General features: G+C 42.6%; 2 protein-coding genes across 4 annotated transcripts in view; one reads left to right on the forward strand and one right to left on the reverse strand.

Annotated features, from left to right (window-relative positions):
• LONP2 (lon peptidase 2, peroxisomal) overlaps positions 1-2,278 on the forward strand; it is a 124,988-nt gene extending 122,710 nt beyond the window's left edge. Inside the window, exon 17 of the mRNA XM_054452503.2 lies at positions 2,139-2,278. Coding sequence (XP_054308478.1) covers positions 2,139-2,258 — 120 coding nt within the window. The 3' untranslated portion in view covers positions 2,259-2,278. The remainder of the gene's footprint in view (positions 1-2,138) is intronic.
• Positions 1,175-26,154, reverse strand: SIAH1 (siah E3 ubiquitin protein ligase 1). Of its 3 annotated transcripts, none has more exons than XM_054452508.2 (2): positions 25,845-26,154; positions 1,175-3,092 (listed from the first exon to the last, which is right to left on the reverse strand). In XM_054452508.2, exon 2 carries the CDS (start codon positions 3,088-3,090, stop codon positions 2,242-2,244), a length of 849 nt encoding a protein of 282 aa, XP_054308483.1. In that variant the 5' UTR covers positions 3,091-3,092; positions 25,845-26,154; the 3' UTR covers positions 1,175-2,241. The 3 variants fall into 3 exon arrangements, with proteins under 3 accessions (XP_054308483.1, XP_054308484.1, XP_054308479.1); XM_054452509.2 differs by lacking the exon at positions 25,845-26,154 and adding an exon at positions 25,417-25,515; XM_054452504.2 differs by lacking the exon at positions 25,845-26,154 and adding an exon at positions 6,020-6,520.
• Positions 26,155-26,722: the final 568 nt, after the last annotated feature.

Genomic DNA, 26,722 nt, shown 5'->3' on the forward strand with positions numbered 1-26,722 from the left:
TGAACAGACCTGAATATAAATCTGTGGTTGAACTGTTATTCTCTTTCACCATAAAAATGGCTACGCAAGGCCGGGCGCAGTGGCTCACGCCTATAATCCCAGCACTTGGGAGGCAGGCGGATCACAAGGTCAGGAGATTGAGAACACCTTGACCAACGCGGTAAAACCCCGTCTCTACTAAAAATATAAAAATTGGCCGGGCATGGTGGCACGTGCCTGTAGTTCCAGCTACTCTGGAGGCTGAGGAAGGAGAATCGCTTAAACCTGGGAAGCTGAGGTTGCAGTGAGCCGAGATCATGCCACTTGCACTCCAGCCTGGGTGACAAGAGTGAAACTCCGTCTCAAAAAAAAAAAAAAAAAAAAAAAAAGCTCCACAAGCACATTATAACCAGTTCAAAAGATAATATTTATGTAAGGAAGAGACTACACAATCATCTTTTCTGAAAATGGATAACAGAAATAAACTCTTATCCAAAATTATCCAGAATCAGTGGTGGGGTAATGGTGAAGTCCAAATTTTCATTGACTGTCTAGGTTTACAGTACCCATAAAAACCACACAAAATTCTCTTTCACCATTCAGAAGGCAATTTCAGAATCTTGCCATGTGCCTCAAAGTAATTAGCAACAGTTAACTACATGGTACTAGAGGCATAATGGTAGCTAACATTCGCTGGATGCTGACATGAACAAAGCAGTTTCAGGTAACATACCTGTACCCCATTTAAACATTTTAAGTATCTACTATAATTTAACCCCACTTTACACATTAGGAAACTGGGGCCCAAGGTCACACAGCTGGTTAGTGGGGTAGAGCCAAGACTGGCACTTAGGTGCCTGGAAGTCTGGCTGCAGAACCAAGGCTCTTAGCCACTAGGCTATGAAATAGTGAATTTATTATATCATTGTGCTTTTTTAAAGAGGTGAAAAGTGATCAGCATTTTAGTCATTCTCCTGACCGTTGTAAGAATCAAAATGTGGGCAAGAGGGGCAGGGCATGGGAAAGACTAATCCAGAGGCCATATACCCAGTTATTTGCTGTGATTTAGAGTATAAATCTACCACACTTAAAAATGACAACACACAGCTTTCTGCTATATAATTAAAGTACGAAATGAAACAGGAAAATAACTTTGGATTTTATCAAACTTAGAGCTAAAGCAGACACAGTAAGATTTTTTTAATTTGCCAGATATTCTTTTAATGAGAATTATAAAAGACCAAAAACATTTTTTGCAAACTGCCTTTTTAAACAAATGATTTGCTTTTAATTACAAATACTGTGCATGACGATGCCTTCTTCTGCAAAACCAATAAATACAAGAACAAATTTTAAAACATGTGATTTGTCCAAGATATTTGAAAAAGGAAACAAAAGCCTGATTTGCAGTATTTATAAAAATCAATTTATTCTCTAACCTTTCAAAGATTAAGCTCAAAGGTGTGACTCATCTGTAGAAGACAGAAAGAGAGAGAGCATCTTATAGATGCTTTAAATAGCTTTTGATCATTTTTCCGACGTCACCTTTACTTTCTGAAACTCATGGCTTCACAAAATAGCTGATTTTAAAATATTTCTAATGAACTGATTAATGGGGGAAAAGAAAATATTGAACATGTTATAAATTTTTATCATAAACAAATACGCATATCAAAAGACACTAACTTTAAAATGGTACAAAAAAAAGGAAAAACCTGAATTACAGAAAAGTCAAATTTATTTAATGAAAAACTAAAATTAATAAAAATTAGCAAATACACACACACAAAAAGCACACAGCAGCACTATGTATTGACTCACAAAGGGGAAAAGCAGTGGCCCATGACCACTCAAGATGGCTTGTCAGTTAAAGGAAAAAACCCAAACACGCACACACCCACGCACGCACACACTCCCACGCAAAAACAAAAAAAAAAAAACTATTTTTCGACAATACAATCAATCTACAACAAACACAAAACTCAGAATTATTTTACAATGCTTCCTTTCTTAATACAAAAGATGCCCATCTTGGGTGTATATACATATATTTTTTCAGTGGTTTACTGTTGACTTATTTTTAAATATATTAGTGTTACTACATGCAACTGTTTCCTGTATTTAACAGCCTTTCTTTTTATTTACCTTCATGTGTCTAGCTTCCACCTACCGAAAGAGTTTTAGGTTGGCAGGCAGATGGGTGCCTTATTTTCTGTGAAACTGAAGTTTTAGACACTGGCCAGAAAATGTTTGATTGCCATTTCAACACATGGAAATAGTTACATTGATGCCTAAATTGCCATTTTCTGCAAAAAGCTGTGCAATGCTGGTGTCAAAGACTAGACAGTCGCTATTCATAATGGCTGTTGCAATTCCTTCATGAATAGATCGAGGAGTCGCTTCCCAAGTCAATCGTCGCCTATGACCATTTAGCTCAAGTCGGTAAGCAAAATTTTCAGCTTGCTTGCGTGTTCCTATCAGCTGTACGATTGCGAAGAACTGCTGGTGACCATCGTATTTTTCCTGTTTCTCTAAGACTAACATGAAGTGAAAGCCAAAACAGGACTGCATCATCACCCAGTCAACAGCACCAGGAAGATTAATGTCTGTAGCAAGGAAAACTATATCCTCTCCCTGTAGGGTTGTAATGGACTTATGCTGATGCATCAGATGGGGCATTACAGCATCCAGAGAGCCTTGCCATTTACAGGAAGCACCAGGGCACGGACAGGAATAAGGCCTAAACTCACAGAGCTCTTCGTGGTCTGCTTTTTCTGTGTGTGGCAGAGTTATTTCACATCCAGAAGAGGCATATTTACAGGGGAAAAGTACTGAATTAGCCACTTTCTCCATAGCCAAGTTGCGAATGGATCCCAAAGGGCCCCGGCAAGTTGGACAACATGTGAGCTTTGGGCGACAGTTGCTACAAACAAGATGGCCACTCTGACATTGAAGAATGGGTGGTAACACATAGTCAAAGCAGACTGGACACTCAAAAAGACTCGCCAAGTCATTGTTGGATGCAGTTGTGCCAGTCAGGGCAGGCACCCTCTGGGATGGTGGACACTTCGAGGTACCGGTAGGTAATGCTGTAGCAGTCTGACGGCTCATTTCTGAAATAAATACATAAGGAGGCAAGAGAAAAATAATTATAACCATGATTTACTTTATAAATAATGTTTACATGCCATAAGTCCTTTTAAAGTTTCATACAAAATTTACTGAGCAAAAGAGAAAGAAAAATAGGATTAAAAAAGTAAGATATTAAAAAAAAATTACACTGAATGTGCACTTTATCAGGATCTGTACACTGGATAAGCTCTCTTTTCAAAATATTCCGGAAAACATTTGGAACTCCCTTAATCGTCTTTGGATAGACTACATGGAATAATAAATGCTAAAACAGAAGATGGACCATAAACAACTAGAGAAACTATACAAGGAACCGAAGTTTAATCGAATCCGTTTTGCTAGGACTCTCCCTGAGGCTCCCTTACTCTATTTCTTTCTAATTTGGAGTCAGCTGTTGATAGGTACAGGGAGTTACAGGTGAACTCCTGTATAAAATCGGCACTCTGTATCCGCACGGTCTGCATCCGAGGACTTCACCAGCCATGGATTGAAAATATTCAGAAAAATTTATAAAGAATACAAAATTTTTAAAATACAGTCTATAACAACTATTTACATATTGTTTACATTGTATTAAGCAATCCAGAGATCACTTAAATTATACAGGAGAATATGCACATACAAATATGACACCATTTTCTATCAGGGACTTCAGCATCCTCAGGTTTTGGTATGGGGAAGGGGGTCCTAGAACTAATCCGAGGATACCGCGGGATAAATGTAGTTCCAATGCCAAAGAATCAGAGTATCACCTTCCATTAACTCTTCTTAATGGTAAGCAATTATCTACTCTAGAGGTGTATTTTGGAAATGAGGGGAGGGTCACAAGGGGAAAGGTCTGCTGCCATCCCATTATCCATCTCTATCTGATTAAGTCTTCCCCCCAAATTATCACCAGCCAGATATTAATCTTATTTGCTACTGATCAGTGCCCACCTCAAGAGTGAGGGGATGTACTCCCTAGTAAAGGTAGCGAAAATATAAAAATAAAAACACAACAAAGGTGAAGGGAGGCATGGGAGAAATGGAGGGCCATCTCAAAACTTTTTAGTCTAGTAGAGAAAGTATATCTTTCTGTTCTACTCTCAATCCACAATATGTATCAGACATAATGAACAAAGGAGGACAGTCAGGAAGAGACAATGAAAAAGGAAAGAATAAAGATGATACCACGGCAGAGATATATATGCCATACTGGCGGTGGGGGATGGAGTCAACAGGTGAAGAACCCCTTGCAGCCTAGGGTTCTCCAGCGTTGCTGAAACATTCATCAGCAGAGTAATCAACACTATTTAACAGGTAAATATCATCTGGAAGAAATAATCGACAATGTAACTCGTCAGGCTGAGTCAAAGATAAAAAAAGCAACTTTTCCCAGGAAGCTACCTGGGCTGGAATATGGCTGGCCACTATTTGTCTTGGGGGTGAAAAAAAAGATCAGTTGATGTCCTAAGACTACACTCCTAGTAACTCTACTAAGCCATAATCTTTTTTTTTTTTTTTGAGATGGAGTTTTGCTCGTTGCCTAGGCTGGAGTGCAATGGCGCGATCTCCGCTCACTGCCTCCCAAGTTCAAGCAATTCTCCTGCCTCAGCCTCCCAAGTAGCTGGGATTACAGGGGCCCGCCACCACGCCTGACTAATTTTTGTATTTTTAGTAGAGACGGGGTTTCACCATGGCTGGTCTCGAACTCCTGACCTCGTGATCCGCCCGCCTCAGCCTCCCAAAGTGCTGGGATTACAGGCATGAGCCACTGCGCCCGGCCACTAAGCCATATCAACAAAATTAAAGCCTCAAAATTAATGTTTTATCTCAATTATAGTCATTATTCTGTTGCAAGGAACTTTTAAGAAGCTATGTTGGTTACCAATGTGACCAAGTAAATGCAACTTGGGTTTCGATTACCCAAATGGTTACCAACTGATAGCTTAAATGAGGGCTGAGGGTGAAGGAAAAAATAAGATTAATTCCACGTCACTAAAGGGATATTTTAAAGTTCAAGAGGCAACAAAAGTGACAGAATTCCATCGTAATGTGTCTCATCATATGGACTCAGAACATGAATCAACTCTCATCTGAAGCCCAGTGTGACCCAGGTATTCTGTCCCCTGACAAAGGACTATAAAGGAGCTCTCCTGTAATCCAGTTTCCCTCTGAGTAGATTCTTTGTACATATGACATCCATTTTATGTCACTTGTAAAACAGTGGGCTCAGCATTGCCAAAACACCCTGGCTGTATGCTGTATGCCTACTGCATGGTCCACTTTACTTCAGTAAGCAGCGTAACAATTACAAAGTGGTTCCTTGGGCAAAAAACAGTCTAGTCAACCAATGCCTTTTAAATTACTAAATCAAACCAAAGAATCACATCCGAGGGCAGTAAACTCAGTTTATACTTAACACAACATAGCTACAGACCAAGCAAAACACTGTTGTTCACAATTTATTGACCTAGCAATAGTTATACATTTATCAACAACAGTTCGGGCTCACATTACAATGTGTATCTTTGCCATTTTCCAAATGGCACTTTTAACTCCTATTCAAAGTGTGAAAAAGAAGCGAAATGTGAACGGTATTTCTTGTGAATGGAGGTATTACAGGACAGCAACTGCTAAAGCCTCTCAAAGCTCCAAGGGTGGAACCCAGCTCCATCTTGAAACAGAAAAGGAATCCCAACCACACAGGCACCCTGCAGTAGGAACCAAGGACAGCCCTGCAGAAGTCATGACGTAACCTGAAGTTTGATTTAAACAGAAAAAAGCACAGCAGCCCAAATGAAACATGACTGAGAACCTCGGAAACGGCTCGATTCTGCTGCAGCCATTCCCTAAGCCAGGCAGGTTCCACTGACTAATAGCGTTCAAGTTTCACAGCCTCAGCAACCCATCCTCTTAATGTCAATACCTTTTCTCTTCCTTGTCCTGGCCGCTGGTAAACATGTGAACAAGACTCCCCTCCAGGAGTACAGAGAAGGTGGAGTAGCCTTTCCCGTCATGAGAAGTCAGGCCACGCATTGCGTTTCCCCCAGGAAGTAAAGGAAGAGGCCCGTCCTGGGCTCTTTCTGCTCCTAAGCACAGAAGACCCAAATTCACGTCTGAGGTCAGGATCCAAATACCATTTACTTCTCAGAAGCACCAGTTACAGAGATGGAGAAAGGAAGCCTTTCCATCCCCAGGAGGCAACCACACCTCCCTGTGAGCTCAAATTCGACTGCATCTCCAAAAATGGGAGCCACAGCTGCGCTGTCCTCCAATGTGCCCTAAGCTTTCGTCTGTCTCCCAAGTTTGTCTTCTCCAGATTCACTGGGTAGGCTCCTGCCCAGCTCCGGTGGAGGCCGCGGATGCAGGGGGCGACGCGCTGGCTGAGAAGGAAGTACGCTCCCTGAGCCAGCTCAGGGGCTACTGCAGGAGCCTGCCTGCCGGGAGAGCCATTTGGAGCCTCGGCCGGGGCTGGGCCTACGTCGGGAACGCCCACTCCAACCCGGGGCGCCAGGGCCAGTTCAGGGCGCGCGGCGCGCAGGGCGGTGCCCGTCTTGCTCGCGCAAGGGTGGGGCCGTGCCCGCAAGCCCCGCCCCCCAGCCAAAGAAGGGGGGGAGCCCCCGCCACCCCGCCGTTGACCCCATCCCACCCCAGCGACATCGAGCCTTCCTCAGCATTTCCACCAGTTTAAAATTAGGTGGAACCATGCTCTTTTCGGTAGGTCAGAACAGTCGAATATCGGCAGTTTCTTATGGTTTCGATCTAAGAGCTACAGCTTATCTAGGAAATGCGTGGCCACACTGGCTCTACGCTCCAGGTTTATCGTGCGAACTCTGAATTTTTAGAGTGAAAACATTCTCCCGAATTCATTCAACAGGTATTTACCGGGCATCAACTACCATATTTCCTCAATTCTAGCTCACTTCATTTCTCCTCCTATCGGCACTATATTTTAAACTCTCCTTACCCGCTGTGAAAAGACTTCGCAGGAAAAGTAGTAAGCACACTTCTGCCACATTAAACTCCTACTTAAACCTCCTAAGAGATTATACTCTCTTCCCACTCTGGGAAAGCCATCTTAAATGGCCTCATTAAACGCAGAGTAGCTTGTTTTGTTTTTAAACAAGCATTACCCTTGCCCCAATAAAGTCCTGGGCCTCAGATTTGCATTGCATCAGCTAGTGCGTGCAGAGGTTTAACCTGTCATTACATCATGCTTAGGGCAGCCTCCAAATGCAGCAAGAGCTGGCAGTGAGGAGTGAACCCAATGCAAGGAATTGCAGATTACCCACTTTCAGCAAGAAATTTTAACTCTAACCGCTTCCTCACTCTATTAAGTGTGTTCAATCACCTCAACCTCGTTTTACAATACAGGCTACACAAAACAGCATTAGGAAAAGAAATATAATTGAAAATAGACACAGCCCCACAACTACTTTTTTTCCCTTTTTTTGAGACAGGGTCTCACTCTGTTGCCCAGGTCTGAGTGCAGTGGCACAATCTCCACTCACTGCAGCCTCGGTCTTCTGGGCTCGAGCAATCCTCCCACCTCAATCTCCCCAGTAGCTAAGACCACAGGCTGGCACCACCACTCTCATTAATTTTCTTTGTATTTTTTTGTAAAGACAGGGAGTCCCCATGTTGCTCAGGCTGGTCTCGAACTCCTGGGCTGAAGCAATCAGCCTGCCTTGGCCTCCCAAAGTGCTGAGCCACTGTGCCCAGTCTGTATTTTTATTTTCTAATATTTTTTCATTCGACAGGTCTTAAATTTCCCTAGAGAAGAAAATTTCATATGTTTTAGAGAAACTCTTCCAAACACAACTATGAGAGAACCAAAATGTATACAACAAAAAGATGACTGATTATTTCTCAAGCAAAAGATATTTCACTGTTTACCAAACTCCAAAAGATCTGTACAGAGCCTTACAGCACACTCTGAAAACCACTGATCTATGGACAGGCTCCTCTACTTAATTAAGTCAGAAAAGTGGAAGCATTCTAGGGTCATCTACACTTGGATTCAGACCCCGGCTCCACCAGTTGTTGAGCTGTAAAACTGGACTGTTTCCAGCCTCAACTGGCTTTTGTCTAGACTGAGATGGGTAATTTATGTGTATCATGGATGGTACATATTCCAGAATATTTAAGTTTTCAGCTGAGACCTAATTGCCAAGTCATCAATTAGTCAGAGACCTAGAATTTGTAGATTCCAAGAAACACACTCCAAAAGATGCCTTAACCTTGCAAAGGTGACCAAACATGTCTGCCAAGAATCAACCACCATTTAATTTTTAGCACAATAAACCTTAATTCTCAACTAGGTAGAATATTTACACTAGTTTTACAAAAAGCTGAAAAGTTCACAGAAGTACCTTAAGACAAGCCCATAGAATCCAAAACTGGCAAAAATCCAAAACTTAGCAAGAATGCACTATTACCTACACTTTCTAAAGCCTACGTCCCAAGCCCAGTTTGGTATATAGTTTAAGTAGATGTCAATCTAAACAAAAACATTTTAGAATCAGCCTTTAATGTTGTCTTAGTAATTTCAGAGCATTCAGCCATTGCTTTACCACCTTAGCATACTTAACAGTAGAAAGATAAACTTTTATTCTCAATTCCACGTGGCAATCTTTGTTTCCTTTTATAAATTACTTATAAAAGTTTAAAATGGAGAAATGTAGTCAGATATGGAAAAAAAATCATAATATATTGTAAATGAAGTTACAAATAGAACACAGACGGGAGGGACGGGGTGAGAAATCAAGAGGGCTACAACATCAGACCAATGAATCAGTTACCTATATGAGGATACTGGTGATTTTTAGCTGTATTTTCTCCAAAGGAGACAATAAACTGCTTTATAAAGATTAGTCTGATTAACTGTGAAAACAGTCAAAATGAGCAAAAAGTAAAACATGTTTATTCTTAATTTAGTAAAAAACAACAACAACAACAAAAAAGAGCTGCGCGTGGTGGCTCACGCCTGTAATCCCAGCACTTTGGGAGGCCAAGGCAGGTGGATCACCTGAGGTCAGGAGTTCAAGACCATCCTGGCCAACATGGTGATGCTTTGCCTCTACAAAGTAAATACAAAAATTAGCCGGGCATGGTGGCGTGTGCCTGTAATCCCAGCTACTTGGGAGGCTGAGGCAGAAGAATCACTTGAACTCGGGAGGCGGAGGCTGCAGTGAGCCAAGATCGACTTGAACCCAGGAGGCGGAGGCTGCAGTGAGCCAAGATCGTGCCACTGCACTCCAACCTGGGCGACAGAGCAAGACTCCGTCTCAAAAAAAAAAGAAAGGGTAAGATGCGATTATCACTACCCCACCTCTAGTAACACAAAAATTATTCTTAGAAACAATAAAATATAAAATAAAATTATAGGTATCAGTTACAAATTTGCTCCTTCCATTAGAAATCTTAATTAAATAAAACTCCTCCATTCAAAACACTTAAGGCTTTTCTTGTTCCCAGAATGCCTTTAGGTTAAAAGGGTATTTTCCAAACTCATTTGACATTGTGGCAGGTATTATGTAGAAAATGTTTTACGTTAAAATGTTAATTAAACATTGCTTCTATTTTAAGACTTACTTGCTTCTTACACAATGACAAAATCAAGGCAAGTCTCCTAAAAATTCAACAAGTTAAAATGCCAAAAGTTAAAAAATCAAACACTGTTATAAGATGAGGACAATAAATTAAACAATCTATAGTTTCCAGAACTGTAGCAAAGCAATAAAATGATTTCTTAAAATTGTATGTTTTTCCTAAAACCTCCATTTTTCCTGAAGATAATTCTGAAAACTTTGCAGCTACAGAAGAAGTTACACTAATAGGTCTAGAAAGATTACTGGAGATGAGGGAAACCCAGGAAAGCTCCTGTCAACAGAAGACAAAGAGGAAAGGCAAATCCCGACTTAAATGTGTTCAAAGCAAAATACAACACTTGCTAAATCACTTTATTTTGAGGCTTCCACCCAAGCTAAAGATTAGCATATACATGGGGTTTGGTGGCTCATACCTGTAATCCCAGCACTTTGGGAGGCTGAGGTGGGAGGATCACTTGAGCCCAAGAGTTTGAGACAAGCCTAGGCAATACACTGAGACCTCATCTCCACAAAAAAAAATACAAAAAAAATTAGCTGGATGTGGTGGCATCCACTGCAGAGCCAGCTACTTGGGAGGCTGAGGTGGGACGCTCATCTGAGCCTGGGATGTAAAGGCTGTAATGAGCTATGTCTGTGCAACAGAGTGAGACCCTGTCTGGGAAAGAATAAATAAAGTGTAAGATCCCCCTAAAACAATGCAAGCCCTTCAACATGCCAATAGTAAAACTTTCCCTTTCCCACTAGACACAATAAAGATTGTACTAAGCTCCTAACTTTGTCAAAGCAATTAATCAAACCTAACTACACCTGAATCCTTAATTTTGTGGCGTGATCACAACACTTCAAAGAAAGTTTCTGAAAGGATTACATAAGTGATTAACTCTCCATCTTCTAAGTCTGAAGCTCTTGCATAAATTCCACAGCTTAGAATCCTGGTCACAACCCTCTTCCCTAAGAACTAAGTAAGTTATGCCCACTGTCTTCTGCTATTCAATGATGTAAGTGAAAGAAAAGCCTAATGCCATTTTCATTCTCAACCCTTTGCAGATAACCTTCTGATATGCTAAAGCATTTTCCAAAATATATAGGTATCCTCAATCTCCAGCAAGCGAACAGAGACTGATGGCAAGAATGGCCACTCCCTTCCCTTTCCCTTAAGTAGGAAGAGCCACATAAATTCTTATTACATTACTCTTGTAACTCCTTAACCCCTCTATATAAATTTTCATGCTTAATTTTCACGTCTTTCCTTGGACCTTGGTTGTTGGGTTTGCTCTTGCTGCTAGTCTCAATGGGTTCCAGAGTCAGCAAGCTAAACAACAGTTCTTCATTAACGAAGAACTGCCCCAAACACGTATTAAGCACCTACTAAGTGCCAGGTAGACTCAATGATTTACATATGTTCTCATTTAACCTTTCCAATGACCAGTTAGACATTTATCCCCACCTTACTTAAGAAAATAGATTTCGGCTGGGCACGGTGGCTCGCGCCTGTAATCCCAGCACTTTGGGAGGCTGAGGTGGGCGGATCATGAGGTCAGGATATCGAGACCACAGTGAAACCCCGTCTCTACTAAAAATACAAAAAATTAGCCAGGAGCGGTGGCGGGCGCCTGTAGTCCCAGCTACTCGGGAGACTGAGGCAGGAGAATGGCGTGAACCTGGGAGGTGGAGCTCGAAGTGAGCCTAGATCACGACACTGCCCTCCAGCCTGGGCGACAGAGCAAGACTCCATCTCAAAAAAAAAACAAAACAAAACAAAAAAAACCAAACAGATTTCAAGGACAGGCATGGTGACTCACACCTGTAATCCCAACAACTTTGGGAGGCCAAGGCTGGCGGGATCGCTTGAGGTCAGGAGTTTGAGATCAGCCTGGCCAACATGGTGAAAAGTTGTCTCTACTAAAAATACAAAAATTAGCCGGGTGTGGTGGCAGGTGCCTGTAATCCCAGCTACTCCAGAGGCTGAGGCATAAGAATCGCTTGAACCCGGGATGGGGAGGTTGCAGTAAGCCAAGATCGTGCCATTGCACTCCAGTCTGGGCAACAACAGTGAAATTCCATCTCAAAAAAAAAAAAAAAAAAAAAAAAAAGAGCAAGCTGGCACATGCCTGCAGTCTCAGCTACTCAAGAGGCTGAAGAGGGAGGATCATGTGAGCCCAAGAGTTCAAGGCTGTACTGCACCATGATTCTGTCTGTGAATAGCAACTGCACTCCAGCCTGGGCAATACAGTGCCTTGAAATAAATACGAGCACAGCCAGATGTTTTGTTGTCTCTAATCTCATCTTCTTTTGAATAACCCTAAAAAATAGTATGTATGTTCTCCTTACTTACCCTGGTATGGAATATTTAATTTGGCATTCAAAACATCTTTTCCATATTTACAAAAATGTGTCAAGAAAATAAACTTCCTGAAGTCTTTAAATTAAACCTTTACTTTCCATCAAAGTGATAGAATCACATATTCTAAGTCTGCCATTAAGTCATTAGATATGAAATTAAAGCAAAGTAAGTATCATGGAGAGGAAAGAGCAGAGAAGAGCAACAGAACCAGGCAGAGGGAACAGGCTTTTTCAACTTTTTATTTCATACCAGACATTACTAAAATTTTTAAATAACCTTAAAACTTTTTAGCAACACTTAAAATTATTGAAACGTCAGTCTTGATTACAAACTAATCTGCAATATAACCAAGTCTCAGTGTCTATATAAAAGCATTCAAATACTATTTACCTAGTTATCTGAATACAGCCATTTACTACCTTATGTTTTATATCCTCTCAGGATACAAAATTCTCAAACATTCCAGTGCACGCTTGCTCTTTTACTCCATCTTGGCATTTAAGCTGTGCTTTTTAAAACCTTACTTATAAAATTCATGGTACCTAGTTCTACACTCTACCATATAATACATTCAACTTCACATTACATCTGACAAATCTGGTAGGTAAGTATCTATACACACACACACACACACAGAGAAAAAAATTTTTACAGCAAATCAAAATTAGCAGTAATCTATAGAGTTTGTGATACTGAACTAAGCATAAAAGAGCATATTGCTAGGAAGACCAAAGAAATTAAAGAAACAGGGTAAAAAGTCACATTAGCAAGTCTGATACATTTTGATTGATGGCTCTTTACTAGTAAAATAGAAAAAAAGTAATGGAATTTATAGGAAAGAAATGCCATCTTTTAAAAAATCATGGAGCCTTATTAAAATTCAATTATATTCAGCTGAAATAGTTACAATCCGTGTTGACATAAGCAGTACCACCTGAAACTCTAGCCAAACCATTTTAGTTATTTCAACTAAGAATGTAACAGAAGAATTAACAACCTATACTAATTTCCCTCAAACTAAGATTCTATTCACACGGAGTTCACATTTCTCTAAAAATTTAATATTTTACTTTCATGTTTTTAATAGTCTAAAAAACAGTATCAGCACATTCTGAATCATCTGAATACACCTGTTAGCCATGTAATTAAATGCCTCTATTCATATTTATGGCCACACTGGCTCTAAGTTGGTCCTATTTTCTCTACGCAAGCTAAAGAGAAAAGCTGAGGTAGATCTAATACATAAATAATTCATTTGTGTGAAGCAAAGCCTAAATGCAAATGCCATCATGGTTTCCACTAAAGCACTTGTATGTCAGTGAAAAAAGTAAGATTTCATATGACCACATGATACAGGGCAATTAAGGTATGCTTAACTCAAAAAGAACCTGCCCGGTAACAGTCAATTTCGTAACCGTAAGTCAACCCCATAAGTGCAGTTTTAAGACTAAAATTCAGCCAACAGTATCCAATATTTTAGTGAATCAGTAATTTGAATTTCAATGGTTCTGTGGTTTTGTTTGTATTTAAATTGCAAGTTTTGAACTGTCAGCAACACCTGACAGAGTTGACGGATCACTGGGCCCCTGCCTAATAAACTCTATTCACCAACTTCACATACTCTTGGTTTTCCTATCTCACCAGTCACTCCTCAGCTTCCTTTTATTCCTGCTCTTCTCCCCAAATTATTGAAATTGTAGCTGCCTATAAATTACTGTAATCTCTTCCAAACCAGTCTGTTTCCATCCTTGTCTCCCACCCTTACACCCTAAGATGTTCTTTTCTTATGTACACTGGTACTTTGGTGATCTCATTCAGTCTCCTAGTTTTGAATTCCATCAACACGCTAAGGATTTCACAATTTTTATCTCCAGCCCAGATTTTAAAAATAAACACAACGCTCCAGATTTGTCTGAAACCCCAGATTTGTAAATCCAATTGCCCCTTCAGGGGAATGGCCAAAGAGAAACTCCTTATCACCTCCCGAAGTCTCTCCACTCAGAGTCTTCCTTTTTTCAATTGATAGAGACTCCATCCTTCCAGTTACTCAGGTCAAGCGCCTTCGAGTCAGCCTTGATTCTTCTCTTTCACAACATACATCTAAAACAGTCAGGAAATCTTATTACCTCCCTTCAAAATATATTCAGAATCCAACCATTCCTCCCTGCCTCTACCACTACCATCTAGTCCAAGCCACCAGTATCTCTCATCTGGATTACTGCAATATCCTCCCAACCAGTCTCATTGTTCCCAGCTATGTCTCCCACCCTCACCAGCTAATATGTTCTGAGCACAGCAATTAGATTAATTAATCCAGCTCCGTTTTATATCAGATGACGTAAATCTCTGCTCTACACCCTCCACTGGCTACCCATGTTAGAGTAAAAGCTGAAATCCTAAAAATAGCCCACAAGGGGCCATTATGTATAAGGATACAATATGGTGTTGTGTTCCCATTACTCTCTGACTTCATCTCCTACTTTGTTCCCCTCTACTCACTGCACTGACTTCCTTGCTCAGTGGCAATGCTAGGTTGCTCCTTTGGGCCTGTGTCTTAAAATACTTTTCTCCTGAATATCCATGTGGCTAACTCCCTAACTTTCAAATCTTTACGTGTTACATTCAATGACACTCACTCAGACCCTCTATTTAAAATAGCAAGCGGCACCCTGCCCACTGCCCCTCTGTGTACTCCTAAATCTTTGCCCATCTCACACCTCCTCCTCTTTTCCCAGCAAAGAATGTATTACCTTCTAACAGACTACATAATTCACTTATTATTTTTTATTTGTTGTTATAGGCACCCCCGTCCTCAATTGGAAGGTAGGATTTTTGTCTGGCTCAATTATGTATTCCAAAAACTTAATACAGTGCCTGGCACATAGTACAGGCTCCAATAAAATTTTTTTGGGTGAATAAATAAATCAGAAAACAAAAACTTTGGACTTTCGGGCAGCAACATCCAAAGTCAGAAAGCAACAGAACAATGCTTTTAAAATTCTCAAAGAAAATTATGCCCTAGAATTCTATACCCAACTATCCTGAAAGTGTTGAGGGCAGAATGATGACACAAAGTTTCAAAATACTACCTCCCCGGATATGTTCTTAGGAAGCTCCTGGAAGATAAGCTCTTCAAATACAAGGGAAATAACCAAGAAAAAGAACGGGGTTACAATAAACAGAAGACTGCATCTAGGAGAAAGGTAAAGAAACTATTGAAGATAATGACAACTTTATGCTAGAAGAGGGCAACTGAAGGCATCCAAACAATCTGATGGAACATTTAGACAAGCGGGAAGGAATGTGAGGTAGCATTAGCAGTAAGCACAGAAGAAAACAAAGCCAAAATAGGAAGGAAGAAAAAAGGTATTACCTACAAAAAATAAAAACTAAAAAATGCAGAGAAAGAAGTAATCAGTTTATTACATGGCTCAAACTGTGAATAACTTTGACAGGATACTGCAAATAAAAAAACTGCAGCGTTACTAACTAAATTAGGAATGTAGGAGTGAGAAGGGTATGCACATGTGATGGGGGCAAGAAGAGTTAAAGTCACAACCGGAAATCAACAAAGAAAGCAAAAAACTGAAATCTAGAAACAACAGAGGCGTGTTATTTAAAGACAAAGATAAATGCAAAAATAATCAGCTAAAAGAGGTCAAAGTGGTGGCTGAGGCAAGATAATCACTTGAACCCGGGCACGGAGGTTGCAGTGAGCCAAGATGGTGCCACTGAACTCCAGCTAGGGCGACACAGTGAGATTCTAAAAAGTCTATCCTCTAATGTTGGCAAAGGAGTGGGTGTGTATGGATACCTGTTTGTAATAGTAAACTGAAAACAGCCCTATCCTAAGAAAGTGGTTAAATTATGATCCATACAACAGAATACTGTGCTGCCTTTTTTAAATAAAATGGACTCACACATCAGACTTACTAACGTGTAAGAATCAACTGTTTAAACGGGGTGGGGGGAGAGAGGCCAGGAGCAGTGGCTCATGCCTGTAATCCCAGCAACTTTGGGAGGCTGAGACAGGTGGATCACTTGAGGTCAGGAGTTGGAGACCAGCCTGGCCAACATGGTGAAACTGTTTCTACTAAAAATACAAAAATTATCCAGGCATGGTGGTGGGCACCTGCAATCCCAGCTACTAGGGAGGCTGAGGCAGGAGAATTGCTTGAACGTAGGAGTTGGAGGGTACAGTGCGATGAGATCAGGCCACTACACTCCAGCCCGGGCGACAGAGCGAGACTCCGTCTCAAAAAAAAAAAAAAGCGGGGGGGGAGAAAAAAAAGCCACAGAATATACAGATTACAATTTCATTCAGGTTAAAAAAAAAAATAGGTAAGTATAATAGATGTGCACATTGATGTATCTATTTTCATGTATGTATGCATGTATATAGCATGTAATGAAACAGAAAAGAAACTGGAAGGACATCCAAACTGCAGAATGTAGTTTAATGTTTAAGATGCAGGATCAGACAAAGGGAGAGCAAGTCTGGAATCAGAAACCAGAGAGAGATGGGACCACTGAACTACAGGCACACAAAGCATCAAGAACTGCAAGAAACAGAGACTAAGCACAAATTCCATCGTTTGAAATTACAGTACCACAGTTCAAACATATATAGTTCTTAGAGATGATAATCGTGAGAAATACTACAAGAATTTAAGTCAGATCAAAGAAACTAACTTTAAAATATCTTTGGCTGAGTAAAACAAAAAAATGTGAATCACACACAGACTACACCAAAATGTCTACGATGTTTACTTTTTAGTAATCACATTATAAATAATAGTTTGGGGGTGAGGAGGGATTTCTGTATCTCTCCAATGTTTCATAAAATTATTGGCAATAAAAAATATTACACTTAAAAATTTTAATGCACATTTTATCATGTCTCCACATTTTCTATTAATGAATTGCTAGTAACTTCTACAAAATATCAAATACAGAATTCAAGAGCCGATTTTCTCCTTGCTTTCACTTTTTTTCTTAAAATTCCTCAAATAGATGGATACTTACAGGAAACTTAAAACCAGCCTATTCACAAAAAGCTACATATTTCGTAGACATTTTATTTTATACTATTAAAAAAAAAATCTTTTTTTTTTTTTTTTCTTGAGACAGAGTCTCGCTCTGTCGCCCAGGCTGGAGTGCAGTGGTGCAATCTCAGCTCACTGCAACCTCCACCTCCCAGGTTCAAGCAATTCTCCCGTCTCAGCCTCCCGAGTAGCTGGGATTACTGGCGCCCGGCACTACATCCGGCTGAAAATATCTTAAACATTTTAAAAGTTAACAAAATTTGTGATAGCCCCCCTCCCCTCACAAACTCAAAAGAATACAGTCTACAAAAATTAACTAACATCTGTATAGACAAGATACCCAAAGTTGTTCTAATAAAGCTAAATTAGGGCCCTCGACAAGTTTTTAAAAGTAAAGCTACCTTACCCAACAAGCCTGAGCTCTGGCAAACTCAAAAGGGCAAAATTTAATGTGAAATACAAAGGAAGGAAACCAGGAAGAAGTTTTTAACAGGGAGAGGGTTACTTCATTTTGTCAAATAAATTATTGAAGTAATCTTTCCAAGGTAGAGTCTTTGCAGAGAAGCTAGTATACACTTGTATTTACTGTATCAACCATCACTAGACCAAGGTGGTCGATGTGACACTAATAAATAACTACACTAAGTACAGTGAAATATTTTCTACAAAATTCAAGACTGGCATTAAAGTCCTTAAGAAAATATTTCTCACTGGCAAGATCTGTTTTATAAATATAATTAGTTCTCCAAAGGTTTTTCTCTTTCTAGTTTATTCCATGTGCCCAGACTCACTGTTCAAAACAAAAATGAATAAGCAAAAAAAAAAAAAAACAAGTTAAGTTCAAAATGACCGGGCAACCACAAACCTAATGGAAGGTTTCTGCCAGCTTTATTCTGGTCATACCTTGTCTGTAACATTAAACCTAAAGTTCTAGAAGACTTTTTTTTTTTTTTTTTTTGAGACAGAGTCTTGCTCTGTTGCCCAGGCTGGGTGCAGTGGCACCATCTCGGCTCACTGCAACCTACGCTTCCTGGGTTAAGTGATTCTCCTGCCTCAGCCTCCAAGTAGCTGGAATTACAGGGGGATGACACCATGCCCAGCTAATTTTTTTATTTTTAGTAGAGACAAGGACAGGGCTTCACCATGTTGGCCAGGCTAGTCTTGAACTCCTGACCTCAAATGATCCACCAGCCTCGGCCTCCCCAAAGTGCTGGGATTACAGGTGTGAGCCACCATGCTGAGCCTCCTGAAGATTTAAGGAAAAAAAAATCCTTCTAGAAATACTGGTCAGAAAGTATTTGAGATGGTCAGGGAAAAGAATAAGACTTAAAAAATAAAAGAAGGGCCAGGCGTGGCGGCTCACGCCTGTAATCCCAACAATTTGGGAGGCCGAGGCGGCAGGATTGCTAAAGCCTTTGAGTTTGAGACCAGCCTGGACAACATAGTGAGATCTCGTCTCTAATAAAAATAAAAATAGTAATAAAATAAAATAAGAAGTACCGGGACACATGGCTATTCAGCTGGTAACTTTGTCATGGATAAGCAAGTAATACTCCTTAATCACACAAAAAAACATAATGTTGAGTGAAAGAAGCCAAACAGAAATGAAAGAGTACAGGCCGGGCGCAGTGGCTCACGCCTGTAATCCTAGCACCTTGGGAGGCCGAGGCAGGCGGATCACCTGAGGTCGGGAGTTCGAGACCAGCTTGACCAACATGGAGAAACCCCATCTCTACTAAAAACAAAAAATTAGCCGAGCGTGGTGGTGCATGCCTGTAATCCCAGCTACTCGGGAGGCTGAGGCAGGAGAATCGCTTGAACCCGGGAGGTGGAAGTTGCCGTGAGCCAAGATTGTGCCATTGCACTCCAGCCTGGGCAACAAGAGTGAAACTTTGTCTCAAAACAACAACAACAACAACAAAAGAATGAAAGAGTACAAACTGTACCGTTCCATTCATATAAGGCACAAAATTAGGCAAAATAAATCTATGGTGTAAAAAGTCAAGAGGTGGTTTCCTGTGAAGGGGTTGGCTCCTTGTTTCTTCGATCTGGGAGGTGGTTACAATAGCGTTCCCTTTGTGAAAATATCAAGCTGTACACATGATTTGAGCACTTTTTCCATATGTATTTAGGCTAAATGTCAGCAAAATAGTTTACATTTAGAAAATAAAAGTCCTAATATTGCTCTATTCTCCTAGAATCTCCTTGAACAACAGCCAGATGCTAGTATCAGCTAACACTTCACAGCATCTCTCCTCTCTTTCCCTCTGCACAGTTCTTCAACCGTCTCTCTCTACTACCCATTTGCTCCAGCAACACTTCTCAGGTCCTAGAGCAGTCCAAATTCATCCCTACTTCATGGGGCCTTTATCTGGCTGCACCTTCCATCTAAGACGTACTCCTTCCCCCTTCAAAGGGCTCGCTCCTTATCCTTGGACACCAGGTCTCCCTTCCACCCCACTGGTCTCTCTTCAGCACTTTGACTCCTTTACAGTACACTTCACAATTTGTAATTCTGTTTCTTTCTTTCCTCACTAGAAGGTAAGTGGTAATATTTAGAGAAGTAACTTTCTCAACAACTAATCTTTTTACAATAAACACTTGGTGTGTTAGGCAATGTGCTTTTAGATGCGACGTAGGCAGTGTCCCTGCTCTCATGGAACTTAAAGTCACAAACACAACTAATAAGTGATAGAGCCAAGAGACACATCCAGATCTGACTCTTAAGGGCTTGTCCTCTTAGCCACTTAATTATACTGACACTCTAGCATTGGGACACGGGGGCTGGCGGGGGGCGGGGGGACGGCAGGGAACAGCAATATACTTAATAACTGTTCATGTACTAATAGAACTAAGGCTTAGAGAGGTTCAGTAATCTACCCAAAGTAGCACAAATAGACATTTCAGAGGCTAAACACAATCATGACCAAAGGCACAGAGATGCTAAAGCAGTGTTCAAGGAACAAAAGAACCCAGTCGGCCTAGGTAGGGCAAAGGGGAAACATAGGCAATAAGGCTAGAGAAGTTTGTAAGAAACACTATGCCTTGGTAAAAACAAAACGAAAAGGCTAGAAGAGTTTAACAAGGACAGTGTGGAGTCAGTCACTCAATAACTTTTTACTGAGCACCACCTATGTTCCAGAAAGAGTCCTAAACTCTTGAGACACAAAGATGACCAAGTCGTCATAGAGATTACAGTCTATTTGGGGAGGCATACAACTAAAGAAAAATTATAATTCAGGAGGATATGTTACAGTGGGGCCGAGCAGAGTGCTATGGGAACACAGAGATGACATCCAATTCAATGTGCGGAGTTCACAAAGAGCTTCTCAGCTAGTGATGTCCAGGCTGAGATAATAGAGCTTAATAGGATGAGAGGAGCTTGCAAGTAAAGTCTAAAATGGCAGGGGAGTAACAAGAGAGGCCAGCTCAGGAGAGGCTATGTACTTACGAACCATATCAAGAACTTAGGACTTCACACTGAAAGCCTTTTAAGTCAGGTTCACCTATTAGAAAGCTCACTTCAACTGCAGTAGGAAAACTGACTGTAAGGCTGGAGACCAAAAGGAGACCTCTTAAAGGTAGAAGGAATGAATGTAAATGTGAAAAAGAAAGGCAATGCCAGCTTTGAGATAGAGAACAGAAAAAATATCTGCAAAAGACGTATCTAAAAAAGAAATGTTATCCAAAATATGCAAACCTGGCCGAACACGGTGGCTCACGCCTGTAATCCCAGCACTTTGGGAGGCTGAGGCAGGCAGATCACTTGAGGCCTGGAGTTCACCAGGCTGGCCAACATGGCGAAACTCCTTCTCTACTAAAAATACAAAAATTAGCCGGGCACGGTGGCTCATTTCTCTAATCTCAGCTACTCAGGAGATACTCAGGAGGCTGAGCACGAGAACAACTGCTTGAGCCTGGGAGGCGGAGGTTGCAGTTAGCTGAGATGGTGCCACCGCACTCCAGTCTGGACAAGAGTAAGACTCTGTCTCCAAAACAAACAAACAAACAAACAAAAAATAATAAAAACTCACCAATAACAAAACAACCCAACCTAAAAAAAAGAGTCAAAAAGACCTTAACTAACTCCCCCCCAAAGAGATATACAGATAACAACTAGCATATGAAATGATGCTCCACATCACATGTCATCACCGAAATGCAAATTTAAAACAGTAAGATACCACTACAGGCCAGGCGCAGTGGCTCACACCTGTAATCCCCCCACTTTGGGAGGCCGAGGTGGGCAAATCACTTGAGGTCAGGAGCTCGAGACTGACCTGACCAGCATGCAAAACCCCGTCTCTACTAAAAGTAAAAAAAAAATTAGCCGGGCGTGGTGGTGTACACCTCTAATTCCAGCTACTCGGGAGGCTGAGGCAGGAGAAATCACTTGAACCTGGGATGTGGAGGTTGCAATGAGCCGAGATCACGCCATTGTTGCACTCCAGCCTGGGCGACAGAGTGAGACTCCGTCTCAAAAAAAAAAAAAAAAAGAACGGCTAAAATCCAGAACAGTGGTAACTCCAAATCCGGCCGAGGATACAGAGCAACAGGAACCCTCATTCATTGCTTGTAGGAATGCAAAATGGTACAACCAATCTGGAAGACAGTTTGGCAATTTCTTACAAAACTAAAGATACTCTTCACTTTGGGAGGCTAAGACAGGCAGATCACTTGAGATCAGGAGATCAAGACCAGCCTGGCCGACATGTTGAAACCCTGCCTCTACTAAAAATCCAAAAATTAGCTGGGCATGATGGCAGGCGCCTGTAATCCCAGCTACTCAGGAGGCTGAGGCACGAGAATCACTTGAACCCAGGAGGTGGAAGTTGCAGTGAGCTGAGATTGTGCCACTGTACTCCATCCCAGGGGACAGAGTGAGACTCCGTCTCAAAAAAACAGCAGCAAAACAACTAAACATACTCTTACTACCTGATCCAGCAATCACATTCCTTGGCATTTACCCAAAGGAGTTACAAACTCATGGCCACACAAAAACCTGCAAATGGACGTTTATAGCAGCTTTATTCAGAATTGCCAAGACTTGGAATCCAACCAAGACATCCTTCAGTAGGTGAATGGATAAACCAATTGTGGTACATCTAGACAACAGTATATTATGCAGCCCTAAAGAAATGAGTTACCAAGCCATAAAGACGTGGAGGAAACCTAAATGCATATTACTAAGTGAAAGAAGCCAATGTGAAAAGGCTACATATTTTAAAAGCCCAGCTACACATATGACATTCTGGAAAAGGCAAAACTATGGAGACAATAAAACAAAGATGATTAAGTTGGTTGGGGGTGTGGGGACAAATAGGTGGAGAACAGAGGATTTCTAGGGTGGTGAAAGCATTCATGTATGTCATTATGTATTTGTCTAAACCCATAAAATGTACGCCACTATAATCTTTGGGTAACAATGGTGTGTCAATGTAGGTTCCTCAATTGTAACAAACGTACCACTTTGGCCGGGAATGTTGATAATGAAGGAGGTTACACGTGTGGGGGCAGGGGCTACATGCGAAATCTCGTCTCTTCTACTCAATTTGCTATGAATCTAATGCTGCTCTAAAAAATAAAGTCAAATAAAAAAATCTGCACAAGGGGATATACGGGTCTACATCTCAGCAGGCAAAAAGATTGGAGGCCAGGCACAGCAGCTCACACCTGTAATCCCAGCACTTTGGGAGGCCGAGGTGAGCGGATTACTTGAGCCCAGGAGTTTGTCACCAGCCTAGGCAAGATGGCGAGACCTGACCTGGTCTCTACAAAATAACTTTTTAAAAAATTAGCCCAGTGTGGTGGCACATGCTCCTAGTCCCAGCCACTTATGAGGCTAAGGCGGGGGGATCCTTTGAGCCCAGGAGTTGAAGGCCACAATAAGCTATGACATCACCACTGCACTCCAGCCTGGGCAACAGAGCAACTCTATCTCAAAAAAAATAAAAATAAAAATAAAGCTCTGAATGTCATTAGAATATGCACAGTAGTAGGTGAGTAAACAAATACTTACTGAGCACTAGGTACTGAGGATATATATTAAAAACACAATTCTTGCCCTTATGCAGCAAATATTCTAGTAATTATAGCCATGGGAACTAAATCATTTAAAGTGCATTAGAAATCCTGCTATTTTGAAGAATACTATTAAGGATACTTATTGTAAAAAGGAAAATTTCCCTTTTTTGGGGGGGGATGGAAGGTTCTGGGGATTTCATATAGATTTTGTTGAAAGAGAGGGCTGTACCAAAAATATCTAGATTTTAACATTCCACAAGGCGAATATGGAAATTCCACAAAATTCTGTAATAAATCTCTTTAAACAAAGAACCTCCAACCTTTAAAAATTTTGTAAATGAACTGCTTAAAAATACAATTTAAGCAGTCATCTAAAACTTTGCAAATTACTAAACTTTGTTACCCTAGTTAAACTTTGTTACCTGTTTTCAAAACACCATACTCACTGAAAATCCTATTTGTTATGCTATGTCATTACTGACATAGCTAGATAATTCCTTCATAACTCCAAATTAACCTAATTATGCTTTTTAATTACAGATATTAAGAAAGAATATTTTTCTACAGCAATTTCGTAAGAACTTCCCGAAGCTTAGAAGGAATAGATTAATATTTAACAGATGTAAAATGCATTAAAATTGTTTCTGAATTTGTACTTTGTGGAATACTTATCCTGAAAAGTTATCAGTTTCACATCTATTATATGTATTTGTTTAAAATATTAAATGTTAGTAAATTATGTTGGAAAGATGCCAATAACGAAAAAAAAACTGGCATAAACTTTGGGGAACAAATTCTGGACATAATTGCAACTAACCATCCAAGATTACAGAAATCTGTATCTTTATTTAAATTTTCAGAATGAAACACTACACAACCAATTTGTGTAATCTACTTTGAGTCTCAAGATCTACCAGTCTAAAGTCCTCCTAACAACTAATTAAAATCCTCTCCACCATAATTTGAGCCAACAACTCCCAGATAAAATTACCAGACCATTACATTTGCCACCACACTACATTCTGCTCTTCAGTAACTTCTAAAAGTGATGGTAACACCATAGATACCATCATAGATACACACTCAAGTATTCACTGTCCCACTTTTCCAAGTTGGTTAACTCAAGTCCTTGAAAGTGAACTGATCAATAAATCTAAACTAGCTAAAAGGAGACCTCATTTTAATCAATTTGATTTTTTTTAATCACAAAGATATAGCCATTCAAATCCCCGGCCATAGCAATTTCCAAAATGCCACCATCTCAGAAAGTCTGTTAATTTATCATACAGATCTCCTTGTCCTTTTTAACAACAAAACGCATTGAAAGAAAAAAACCAGCACTAAAGATCTGTGACCTGATTTCACAGATTCTGGTCTATGCACTTTCATCATACCAACACATCATGCCAAGAAAACCTCCTAAGTTTAGCTATTAAACAACAGTCTTAACAGTAAGCATTTGTCGAGAACTTAGTATGGGCCTGCCACTGCTTTCAGTCCACCTATTGTCATCTCATCAATTCTCAACAGGGCTTGAAGTAGATACTGTCGTTACACCCATTTTGCAGATAAGGAAAGCGAAGCACAGAGAAGTATCTGCCCAAGGTCACAAACCGGTGGAACAGGATTTGACCCAAAGCAGACAGTCGGACTTCACAGCCCGTGCTCTCAACATCCAACTGCTGAAGAGTTAACAATTTACCCTTGACAGCCGCTATAAGCAAAGGTGGGGACAGTCAGAACACCGTCCTATATCCAGTATCCATGGTCTCTCTGCTTGTTCATGGCCTCTATGACTTCGGCAAAAGAGCTACACACAATCTGATTTTCCGAACACCCAAGCTGGACTTTTCTGAATGTCCGAGCAAACAAATTATGTATCTTTCCAGGAACCGGCAGACAACGAAAAAGAACCTACGCATCGGAGTGGCCCTGGTTATTCACTTTCTTAAGTTATAAATTTGGGAGAGTTAAGAAAGGACCCCAAACTACCCGGCAAATGAACCCTAGGAAATGCCAGGTTTATAATAAGCGAGAGCTCCCCCGGCACGCCGTTCACGCGCTCTCTTCTCTAACGACATAAACAAGGGAGGAGGCTGCATTCTTCCCACTGCACAATGAAGCCTCCGGCCGAAGCGGCAGGAAGAGGGCAGCCCCGTCCGGGACGGCTCCAGCCGGGGTTCGGGGGCAGAGAGTGGAGGCAGAGGCCCGCCGAGCGGCGCGGTGCGGCCCGGGCCTCCGGGCGCAGCGGGGAGAGGAGGGAGGGCAGGGCCCCGGCAGTTGCCCGCACTCAGCTGACCTCCGCCATGTTGGCCGCACACCCCGGGACCCTCCACAACAAAGGCCGGCACGAGGGCGCGGGGCGCGCCGGACGCCACCCCCGGCCGGGCCCGCCTCCCGGGCGCGCGGGGGCTGGGCCGCCGCCGAGGCCCTTCCCCCGCCCTCGGCCCGGCCGCGCGGGGCCGACCCCCGCCGCCACCCCGCCGGGCCCGGGGCTCCGGGGGCGGGGGCGAGCCGGCTTGCGAAGGCTGAGGGCAGGGGAGGGGCGGGGGGCGGCGCTCGACCGGGCGGCCCGGCTCCGGCCGAGACAAAGGCGCCGCCGCGCCGACGACTGCCCGCGCCCCGGCCGGGCCGCCCTTCCCGCCCTCCGCCATTACCGGGCCTGGGCGCCCGCCTGTCGGAGAGCCCCTCGCCGCCGGCTCCTCCCTCAGGCCGGGCCCCACTTACCTGTGGGCGGAGAGCGCGCCTCGGACCCCGGTCCTGGCACCAACGCGCTCCGTCGCCAACCCCCGCCGCCGCGGGCAGCGCCACCGCCTCTTCCCGGCGCCGAGACCGACGGGACACCCTGGGCCGCCGCCGCCTCTCGAGAGCGCGCCCCGCAACGGCCGCCCCGGCTCCCCCCTGGCCGCCGCCGCCGCCGCCGTTTCGCGCGTCCTCGAGCCCGCCGCGCGCCCCCGCTAAATACCACACACTGCGGCGGCGGCCATGAGGAGGCGCGGCCCCGCGCGCCGGGAGCCGGGGGGGGCGGGGCTTTCGCGGGCGCGCAGGCGCACAGGCGTTGGCGCGGCCGGCGGCGGCCTCCGCGGGCGTAGCTGTGTGGGTCTCTAAGGGCGGCAGTAGGTGCGGGGGCTACTCGGCTACCGTTGCTGCGCCCGTGCACTGCGCGTTCAACAGATCCTGGCACGTGGCGCTCTGGCCCGCGAGAAGCTAGCGCTTGCCCGCCGGGTCAGGGCGGCTCCTCCCGCGACGCTTTGTTCCGGGGCCGCGTGACCCCCCGGCTCCGGCCGGAGGGGTCGCCCAGCGGGATGCGAGCCCCAGGCTGGCAGCCACCGCGGCCTTGTGCCTTCCCCCTTGATTTGTCTGCTGATTTAGCCCAGCGCCTCCACGGATCCTTCCCAACTCCACTCAGTCCCAAAGAAAAAGCGGCTGCCCTGTCCGCCGACCGGGACCCCACCCCTAAGGAGAGTCCCAGCCTCTCCCGAGTTTGAGCCGATCCTCAGCAACAGCGGGACGAGCTTCAAAAGCTTGTTTCAGCTGAAAAGTGGCTAATGGGGAAGCACGCCTTTTCCTGTGTCCATGCTCATCTAGAAAGTCCCTAATTAGGG

This window comes from Pongo pygmaeus, chromosome 18 (genome assembly GCF_028885625.2).
Source record: "Pongo pygmaeus isolate AG05252 chromosome 18, NHGRI_mPonPyg2-v2.0_pri, whole genome shotgun sequence".
Lineage (NCBI taxonomy): Eukaryota > Metazoa > Chordata > Mammalia > Primates > Hominidae > Pongo > Pongo pygmaeus.